At 44.8% G+C, this 10,890-nt stretch overlaps 1 protein-coding gene across 1 annotated transcript in view; it reads left to right on the forward strand.

Moving 5' to 3' along the window:
* Nucleotides 1-10,653, forward strand: part of LOC138469393 (vomeronasal type-2 receptor 26-like) — an 81,780-nt gene extending 71,127 nt beyond the window's left edge. The window contains exon 4 of the mRNA XM_069609028.1: nucleotides 9,725-10,653. Coding sequence (XP_069465129.1) covers nucleotides 9,725-10,653 — 929 coding nt within the window. The remainder of the gene's footprint in view (nucleotides 1-9,724) is intronic.
* Nucleotides 10,654-10,890: the final 237 nt, after the last annotated feature.

Here is a 10,890-nt window from a genome sequence, read left to right on the forward strand (position 1 = left end):
TGTGTGGGGCGAGCAGCGAGCAAGTTACTTCACTGGTGCAAGCCCCCCTGTGGGAATCCAGGCCTGCTGCGACTCCGTAGGTTTGCTGCTTTACAGTCTTTATATGCAGTTCTTATGTTCCTCTTAGTTCGAATAATAATGTCTTGCTTCTTTCCTTTTAGGTATGGAAAGGTATTTTGGTGTTGTCATGCAGTTTTAAGATGAGCATGGGCCGGTAGGTGAAAGCGCGGTGTGCGCGATGCTGTCCGGTGAGTAATGCACAATGGGTGGCGCTGTTTCGCCTTTTATATTGCTAACCTGTGTCTTTTCTCTCCTTGCAGGTTGCGATGTTCCTCGCCGAGCGCCGTAATGTTCCAGCAATGATACTGACCAGGAGATGACTACCCAGGTAAGAATTGTGTGGCTTTCTTCATTCGGGAGGAAACGTGAGTAAACGCTTACTAATACTGTTTTTCTTTCTCCTCTTTCCAGGTTATGGTATTCCAGGATGCATGCGGTGCCGGATGATGGAGTTCGTACCTTCAGGTGAGTGGAACTGAAGTCAGAGATGGATTGAAGACAGGATACTGTTCCAGGTAAGTTTTTGTCATGACGCGCACACCATGGAAACTGTGGAGGCGATGGAAGAGGGGCTAACCTGGTATCGGCAAATGCAGCTGTCTAGTCTTCTTACGTACGCACGCAGAGACGCGTACAAGTATGCGTCTATCAGTAGCACCGGTGCGTTGCAACCCTGCTTCCTCTACGGGTTAACACTCTGTGTTCTACTTCTTTCGTGCTCCAAAGTAAGTGTATCCTCTCCGCCGCAGTTTCTTTCTCTGTCCTTTCCCTCCCTCCAGCCCGCTCTCCTGTTTTGTGTTTCCCCCCGTGTTTCGAGCTTCACCTCTGCCGGCTCGGTACAGGCTCTTCCCTTCCGTGCAGTATTGTCCTTTGCTTCCTTCCTGGGGTTTTTGGCTCCGTCCGCTTTACTGTATTAATTAGCGGGCTCCAGTCTTCCTATTGGCTCCTCCTCCACGGAAGCAATTATCCTCGCTTTCCGTGATGCTTTGGGCTTCACGTCATCCTCGAATCCTTTGGAATAATATTCTTCGAGTTTCTGGAGTGCCTTCTGGGAATTGGAGTTCTCACTTCAAGCAACATCGTCAAACACCTGCAGTACTGGCAATACATCCAGTCCTCCAGGGTTTTTCAGCCACGCTTTTCCCTGGTAGTGGGGCGGCCTCCCTGGGGGGCCCACTGCCAAGCATATAGCTAGTTGACAAGGTGGCCTCCAGTAGAGCCCGTCCTAAACTCCACAAAAAAGGCTGGACATTACCTGGAGAGAAAGAAGAACGATATTGACCGAGAGCTCCTCTAAAGAAGCAATTACAGGTGAGGAGGAGGAGGAGGTGGGAATTAAGGGCATTGATCATGTCAAAACTTTGTCAGTTTCTGAGAGTTTGCAACACCCAAGATGGCCAGCCTAGAACAATACCAAGAACTGGTCAATGCCATACAAGGAATCACTGCCGAACTTCAGACGATGAAAGCAGAGAACAATGTGCTTAAAGCAGACAACGCTTCCTTGAGGCAACAGATCACTCAAAGAGACGATGTTCGTGACGATCTTCTACCTATGCCTTTACCCTGTGGTAAATACGAGGGTAACCCCAAAAGAATAAAATAACTCCTCGACGCATGTCGGGTTTACTTTACTTTCCCCCCAAAGATGTATGAGTTGGACCGGGCGAAAGTCGGATTTCTCATCTCGAATCTAGGGGGTAATGCTCTTGCATGAGGCAACCCCGCTGGTTACAGATTCAGACCCTGTTTTGAATGACTATGAAACCTTCTTACAACAATTACGCACTAGGTTTGAAAGACCAGAAGTGTTATAAACATCATATGAGAACCTCTTGGACAACAAACAAGGTCCTTCGGACGTACAGACGTACGTCTCAAACTTCCAGAGAATTGCGCTGGAGACCGGATGGCCGGATTCGGCCAAACAAACGCTCTTCAGAAGAGGATTACATGAGGAGATAAAAGATGAACCCTCCAGGGTGGCTATACCAGCTTCCTTTCAAGAACTGGTTGCCTTAGCTCTTCAAATTGAATACCGTATTTCTGAGCGACGGGCAGAAAGAAGGAAATTCAAACCAAGCATTCCGCAGGCTCCCCTCTCCTACCCACCTGTTACCTCCGAAAGACTCCAACCTCAGACCAAAGAACCTATGCAAATAGGTACAGCCAGGGGTCCCCTGACTGCTGCTGAAAGAAAATGTCGAAAGGACTTGAGTCTACTTATGTACTGTGGCTCTGAGAAACATCTTCTGCACGATTGTCCCGAAGTGCCTCCTAGGAGGTCGGGAAACAAAAGACCTCGACCCTGAACAGGCACACGGAAGGGGCTTCACTGGCCAATCCTTGTGTTACTAATCCACCCGTAGCTTTGGATCCCTCCCACCAGTTAATGGTCTTTAAGGTGGTTATGGAATGGACAAAGAACCAAACAGTTGAATGTCTCGCCATGCTGGATTGTGGAGCAGCTGGGAATTTTATGGACGACCAATGGGCAAGAGGACATGCTGTTCCAAGAAGAGAAAAGCAACAACCGATTCCTGTAGAAGGTGTTGACGGCACCCCTCTATCTTCAGGTCTTATCAGACAAGAGACTCAGGAGGTCATGGTCAAGATGAAAACACACCATGAAAGAATTGTATTCAATTTAATAAAGGCAGCCCACTTCCCGGTGATCCTGGGTATCCCGTGGCTGAGAAAACCCCATCCTGGCATAGACTGGGGTACCAACACTGTGGAATTCCGATCTGAACTTTGTTTTCAGTCCTGTCTATCCAACGAAGAAAAGCAATACCACCAAGGGAGTGCAAAACCAGCGAGGAGTATCAACTCTGCAGTGGCATACCAAGAATTTGTAGACGTATTTGCTGACACACAGTCCAGACCACTACCACCACACCGTACCCAAGATTGCAAAATCAACCTCATTCCAGAAGCTGTGGTCCCATTCGGGAGGATGTTCCCGTTGTCCCTTCCGGAGAAGGAAGCCTTAAGAGAATATCTAGCAACCAATCTTCAGAACGGCCTTATACAAGAATCCACCTCTTCAGCTGGGGCGTCCTTGTTCTTTATTCCAAAAAAGGGAATGAAGGAACTCAGACCTTGCATTGACTTTCGAGGTCTTAATAGTCTAACAATCAGAGACAGATACCCTATGCCCTTGATAAAGGATATCATGGAAGCAGTACAAGGAGCAAAGTGGTTTACCAAACTGGACCTCAGAGAAGCATACCATCTCCTAAGAATATGGAAAAGGGACAAATGGAAAACCGCCTTTCGGACTCCCTTAGGCCATTACGAGTACAAGGTAATGCCCTTGGGTTAGTCAACGCACCAGCCCAGTTTCAGAGATTTAGTGATCTTTTGTTCAACTCTGTAGTGTTATATTTAGATGACATCTTGATTTATTCAGCGACATTAGAACAACATTGTCAACATGTAAGGGAGGTACTCAGAAGTCTCTGAAACCATAATTTATTGGCAAAACCAGAAAAATGCCTGTTTGAGGTTTCTACGGTTCCCTATTTGGGCTTTATTCTTTCAGAAAATCGAATAGAAATGGACCCCAATAAAACTGCAGCCATTAATAACTGGCCTACTCCCAACTCAGTGAAAGACATTCAGAGGTTCTTAGGCCTAGCCAATGTTTATCGTAAATTCGTCACCAGATTCTCCAACATAGTCCTACCTATCACTACCCTGTTGAAGAAAGGGACGAAATTTAGCTGGAATCAAGAAGCTGACCTTGCTTTTAATCAGCTCAAAGAAGCCTTTACTTCTGCGCCCATCCTCAGGCAACCCTATCAAGCCTTGCCATTTATTGTAGAGACAGACGCCTCACAGGGAGCCATCGGGGCTGCACTTCTGCAAAGAAAGGAAGACCAGCTGGAACATCCAATAGCCTATTACTCAAGGACTCTTACTTCCAGCGAAAAAAACTATGCAGTGATTGAAAAGGAGCTGCTGGCTATCAGACAAGTTTGTGAAGAGTGGCGACATCTGCAACAGGGAGCCAAGTACCCGTTTCAGGTTCGCACAGATCACAGGAATCTCAGTATCCTACGACAAATGGAATGCAGAAATTCACAACATGCCAGAAGGGCATATTTCTTCTACCAATTTGATTTTGAACTCACATACTTACCAGGGAAGGAGCATCACTTAGCTGATGCCCTCTCACGAAGTTTTGGTGAAGAATCAGGAAAATACTCCGAACACGAGTACTTGTTAAATGGGAAGAGATTCATCAGGGCCATTAACACCTTTCTGCAACAGGTACTGGAAGCACAGAAGACATCATCTAATACCCAAATACTGTCTTTGATCCACAAGGGGGAGTTCCTGTTTAAGGAGAACTTGCTATACTTACCGACTCAAGTCCTGCAGTCCCAAGCCATTACCTGGTGTCATGACCTACCAATGTAGGTCATGACACCAGGTAATGGCTTGGGAGGCTGAGCGACCTTTGTGGGACACAAAGGTCGCTCAGCCACACTGGAATTACTGAGACAACACTTTTGGTGGCCAACAATGGCCAAAGATACCTTGGAGTACGTCTCTTCTTGTCCTATATGCGCACAGAGCAAGTACAGTACAGCAAGACCCTTGGGCCTCCTCCAACAAGAGAAACCTCCCGCAGGACCCTGGCAACACTTATCAATGGATTTCATTATGGAACTACCTGAATCAGAAGGGTGCACAGCAATCATGGTAGTTATCGACTCTTTCAGTAAACTAGCATATTTTTCTCCTCTCAAAGGTACTCCATCTGCCACTGTCACGGCTGAGATATTCATCAAAGAGATTGTACCACTGCATGGATTACCACACACGATTGTACCTGATGGAGGAACACAATTCACTTCCAAGTTTTGGACTATGTTGTGTAAACAATTACATATCGAGAGGGTAACGGACAAACGGAACGCCTGAATGCCACGCTTGAGCAGTATCTCAGATGCTACTGCAATCAAACACAGGACAATTGGTGTCATCTCTTATCGGTGGCTGAGTTTTCTTATAATAATACCACACACTCAGCTATCGGAATGAGTCCTTCACGTGTACCTATGGGTACGAACCCAGAAATATACCTTTCTCCGCAATTCAATCCACCAATGTTCCCACCATTGATCAGTTGTTGAACTCTCTGAAACGAACCCATAAGAAGGCCCAGCAAACCCTGTCTGCCAGTCGCCAGGCTTATAAGAAATGGCCAGACAAAAACAGAAGGCTAAACCTAGCATGGAGAATCGGGGATAAGGTCTGGCTATCCACCAAATACCTACCCAGGCGAATAAATCCAGGAAAATTCACTCCACGATATATTGGTCCTTTCACCATTAATTGACAAGTTAATCCAGGTTAAACCTGCCACCCTCCCTACTTAAGATACATCCAGTATTTCACGCCTCCTTTCTTAAGGAATACAAACCCGATCCTTATAAAAGAAGATCAAGAGAAGAATTCCAAGCCTGAATGACACCCAAGAGTATGAAGTATCCCGCATCTTAGACTCCCGATACAAACACGGAGTGCTTCAATATCTCATTCTCTGGAAGGGATACCCTTGGACAGAAAGATCATGAGAACCAGCAAGAAACCTTAGTGCACCCAGACTCCTGCGCCTCTTCCATCAAACTCATCCAGGGAAGCCAGGACAGGGTCCTTGGCGAAGGGGTCATACTGTCATGACACGCACGCCATGGAAACTGTGGCGGCGATGGAGGAGGGGCTAACCTGGTATCGGCAAATGCAGCGGTCTAGTCTTCTGACGCATGCACGGAGAGACGCGTACAAGTACGCGTCTATCAGTAGCACCGGTGCGTTGCAACCCGGCTTCCTCTACGGGTTAACACGCTGTGTTCTACTTCCTTCGAGCTCCGAAGTAAGTGTATCCTCTCCGCTGCAGTTTCCTTCTCTGTCCTTTCCCTCCCTCCAGCCCGCTCTCCTGTTTTGTGTTTTCCCCGTGTTTCGAGCTTCACTACTGCCGGCTCAGTACAGGCTCTTCCCTTCCGTGCAGTAATGTCCTTTGCTTCCTTCCCAGGGTTTTTGGCTCTGTCCGCTTTACTGTATTAGTTAGCGGGCTCCAGTCTTCCTATTCTCTCCTCCTCCACTGAAGCAATTATCCTCGCTTTCCGTGATTCTTTGGGCTTCATGTCATCCTTGAATCTTTACACCCTCTCTGGAATAACATTCTTTGAATTTCTGGAGTGCCTTCTGGGAATTGGAGTTCTCAATTCAAGCAACACCATCAAATACCAACAGTACTGGTAATACATCCAGTCGTCCAGGGTTTTTCAGCCACGCTTTTCCCTGGTAGTGAGGTGACTCCCTGTGGGTCCCACTGCCAAGCATATAGCTAGTTGGCAAGGTGGCCTCCAGTAGAGCCCGTCCTAAACTCCACAAAAAACAGCCGGTCATCACCTGGAGAGAAAGAAGAACGATATCGACCGAGAGCTCCTCTGAAGAAGCAATTACAGGTGAGGAGGAGGAGGGGGTGGGAATTAAGGGCATTGATCAGGTCAAAACTTTGTCCGTTTATGAGAGTTTCGTAGTGTTCTTTCTCTCTCAGCAGGTCCTTGGTTTCAGTTAAGCTGGCATCAAATAACTGGACACGGTGGGCGTTACGCTGCCCACAGCAGAATAACGCAAAGCATGTTCTTCTGTTTGGGTGTGGTTTAAATAGTCTCAGGTAAAGTAGTCCAGGTAAAACAGTCTCAGGCCTGCCACACCCAAAGTAGTCCAGGTAAAGTAGTCCCAGGCCTGCCACACCAAAAATACTAGACCGCATAGCTCAGTTCCTTGTAACTGAGCTATGTGTGTGCCTCCATGTTGGCTGAACCCCCCCTAGTTAAATAGTCCCAAGTAAATAGTCCCATTATAATGTTGGTCATTATGATGGTTATGAGCCTGGCGCCAAAGGCGCCAGGACTGACTCCAAAAGAGTCTTGGATGAGGTTTTAAGGCCTTTGACCTGGCCCTAACTGGAAGGCTGACTTGCCAGTGAGGGCCAGGGGCAAGGATCATGACAGTAGTTAATTGATCTAGGGGAGCCTGCAATCCCCTTGGGGTTAGATTTATCAACATTAAATCATCTGCATATCTGAGCCAAGAGATATGCGTATTCCCAAGCTTAGATTCATGTGTTTTGTTCTGGCAATTTGTGCTGTTAGATTTGACATATATAAATTAAATAGTAACAGAACCAAGATGCAGCCATTTTTCAACCCTTGTGATGTCCACAACGAGGTTGAAAGGGAACCTTTGGTATTACGTCTTATCTTTACCGTTGTATATCTATATAAAGGGCTAATTTCATTGAGCAGACCTCCTGGATCCCCCCAATCATTGAACTTGGCCCAGAGTTTTTTTCTATTTACCGTGCTGAATGCAGCACTAATGTCCACATAGGCCACATAAACTGCTTGTTTCGGAAAGTTCCAAGCGCTTTCAACCAGGGTAGTGAAGGCCAGAGTTGCTTTTTTTACACCCAGTCTGATTAAAAGGCTGAATCTCTAGTTGATTAACCAACTCATTCAGTTCCACCAGCAGCACCATGGCATAGATCTAAGCCAATGCACCTATCATAGCTAGAATGTGGTAACTTTTACTGTTACTATACTTTTGGTCCAAGGAACAGGAAGAACTCCTTTACAACTTATAGTAGGGAAAAGCAGTGACAGTATCCCTCCCCTTACTTCTGGATTCTTTTTCATGAATACATTACATGAACCATCTGGGCCTGGAGCCTTCGAGTTTTTACTCCTTGCATCTCATTTGTGTTGAGATTTTTGTTTCCATTTCCTCCCTTCCCACTGTGTTCAGTAACTCTGTCTTTAATATGATTAGCCCATGTCTCTTCAGTGGCCCACTCTACAAGCTTGGGCCAAGCCCCATTTCCATTCAGTAGTCTCCATAAGGTCCAAGCATGATTACTATTACAGATCTGGATAGGTTGCCTGCCAGCTTTAGAGTTTTATGCTACTTCTGTGCTTATGTAGCCAGCAACAATATTGTTTTTTAAGATGTTTGGCCACTTCCGGAAGCAGCACTGGATCGCAAAGAATCCTGGCAACTTTTATGTGATTTTGTCTCTGATGTAGCTCTCATAGATATTACTATGATTCTGTTTGTTATTCCAATCATGATGCTGAAATCCTATGCCTATGGGCTTCTTATTAGGGAAGGAAGCCATGATCAAAGTGGCAATGAGATTTTCATAATTCTCCTTTTGTTCCCTACACATTCACTTCATGTCTTTTTGCTGTCTGGGCTATGCAATGACCCTTAGTAACAGTAATATATCGATAGATTTTAGATGGTTCTTCAGATTTCCACAATTCCTTTCCAAATTATCTAAGAATCTGTTATCATCCTCTCACTTGCCTGGTTTCCTGATGATTCGATTACTGCCTTTGTTGATATATAACTAACCAATAAGTTCCTGATCATCATTAATGGCCTCCGATAGTCAGTATATCATGAACAGAAGATGGGCGCTTTCTTCTCTGGGTACAATATTTGGTGCAGTGATAAGTGAAAAATATCATGATGGTATGAAACAGTAATCCAAGTGGATGCACTCTGCTATGTAACCTAGAAAATCCTCCTGGGATGTCCCGCTTACATCTGCCGTTATGCATTAGGAATTCAGGACTCATGACACAATGAAGCCATTTCTGTCCATTACAATTGCTCTTGTCTTGCCTTAGTTGGGTCAATGGTGTATTCAATGCTATCTCTTGTTCAACTAATTCCGGGTAAGAAATCATGGCATTAAGATCTCCCAATATAATAATCAGAGGTTGTCTATTGTGTGCCTCAATCTCAACCACTCTGTCTAACTGTTCCATTATTTGTTGGTCTGCCCAAGCCCTACATTATTTGATTATACATAAATAGGCAGTAAATGAATAGCCTCATTTTTATTGGGGCAGGAGAGACAGGGTGATGGAGCCTGAGTGCTACTGCAGGATGAGGCTCTTTCACTTGAATTCTGATGATTAACTACATACTGCAGTGAAAGACGCCAAAACCTTGGTGGATAGGAGGTTCATATACATTCCAACACTGCATTCTTTAAATTGGGAGTGATCTTCTATGTGTGTCTATGGGCATGGCATGCATCAGCCATGATGGTCTGTGACTGTAAGGTACTTATTGATTTCTACAGAGAAATTAAACTTCCCTATGGTGCAAGAGACTGATCTCATTGCACTGGCTTTGTGACTCACTCTACACTGTGTGGGGAATCCCAGCGGCCACATGAAAATTTGGCAGATGAGGAAGATTACAAACTCAACCTTTTTGTGTCTGTTTCTTCCATATCATTCTAGATGAAGACTAGAAAGGTTTCACCTTGGGAAGAGATGACAATAGGTTTTTGGGACATCTTGAGATGACTGTTGGAAAAGGGGAGGGGACTTAAGTGGTAGGGGAACAAGGAAGAACCCTGTTAGACATTATAAGCACTGAAATGGCAATCAGTTGTACTAGTTTCTCTTTGGTCTCTATACTGCACATGCATTCAATCCCATGTTCTCTTATCTTATAAACCAGTGTCCAGTGTGTGCCTCTTGTATTTTATGCCCCACTGGTACTCTCCATCAATGAAATATTATTTTAGTGTGCTGTGTATTTATTTTCTGATTCTGTCTTTCAGATGCAGCTGATTGCTTCAAATGCCAATGGGATAGGTGGCCCAATGCTCAGCAGGACAAATGTATTCCGAAGACCACTGAGTACCTTTCCTATGAGGAGACTCTAGCCATCATATTAGCCGTTATTTGCATTTTGTGTTCATTGATGCCTGCAGCAATATTGGTTCTTTTCATTAATCACAGTAATACCCCAATTGTTAAAGCCAACAACCGTTCCCTCAGTTACTTCCTGCTCATGTCTCTTACCCTATGCTTTCTCTGCTCATTCGCTTTCATTGGCTATCCAACAAGAGAGAAGTGCCTCATCCAGCAGGTGGCCTTTGGAATCACATTTACTCAGTGCATCTCTTGCATCTTGGCCAAAACAATCATGGTTGTAATTGCCTTCAATGCCACAAAACCCAACAGTGATCTTAGGAGGTGGGTGGGACCACAATTATCGTACATGGTCACCAGTGTTGGTACACTGATTCAGATTCTCCTATGTGTCTCTTGGTTAAGTGTCTCTCCTCCTTTCTCACAATACAATATTCTATCTCAACCTGGAATGATAATCCTTGAATGCAATGAGGGATCTCCCATTGCATTCTGGTGCATGCTTGGGTACCTTGGACTTTTATCTGCCATTAGTTTCATAGTGGCCTTCCTTGCCAGAAAATTGCCCGACAGCTTCAACGAAGCAAAATTCATCACCTTCAGCATGCTGGCCTTCCTCAGTGTCTGGATCTCTTTTATTCCAGCTTATCTCAGCACAAAGGGAAAATATATGGTGGCCATGGAGATCTTTGCCATCTTGACTTCCAGCTCTGCATTGGTTTTCTGTATATTTATTCCAAAATGTTACATTATTTTGTTAAGACCAGAGATGAATACAAGGGAATACCTCATGGGCAGGGAAACGGGTCAAAGCAATAAAAACAAACATTCTTAAATGTTTTCTCTTTTGCTTGATATACGTCAAGCCTTCTTACATGTTGCTTTGTGGTGTACATCACTGGTTCCCATGTAATATAAAAGTGTATATATTATATTTATGTGTCTTTGTTACGCTGCCTAATTAACAAATACATGTGTATCTCCTGTTCTTGATGTGCTACTTTTATGTTGCATTTTGTATAAATTGTTATAGTTTATTTATGTGGTTCAAATAGTTTGTATATGTATGACA

This window comes from Ambystoma mexicanum, chromosome 1p (assembly GCF_040938575.1).
Source record: "Ambystoma mexicanum isolate Mex_15411 chromosome 1p, UKY_AmexF1_1, whole genome shotgun sequence".
Taxonomy (NCBI): Eukaryota; Metazoa; Chordata; class Amphibia; order Caudata; family Ambystomatidae; genus Ambystoma; species Ambystoma mexicanum.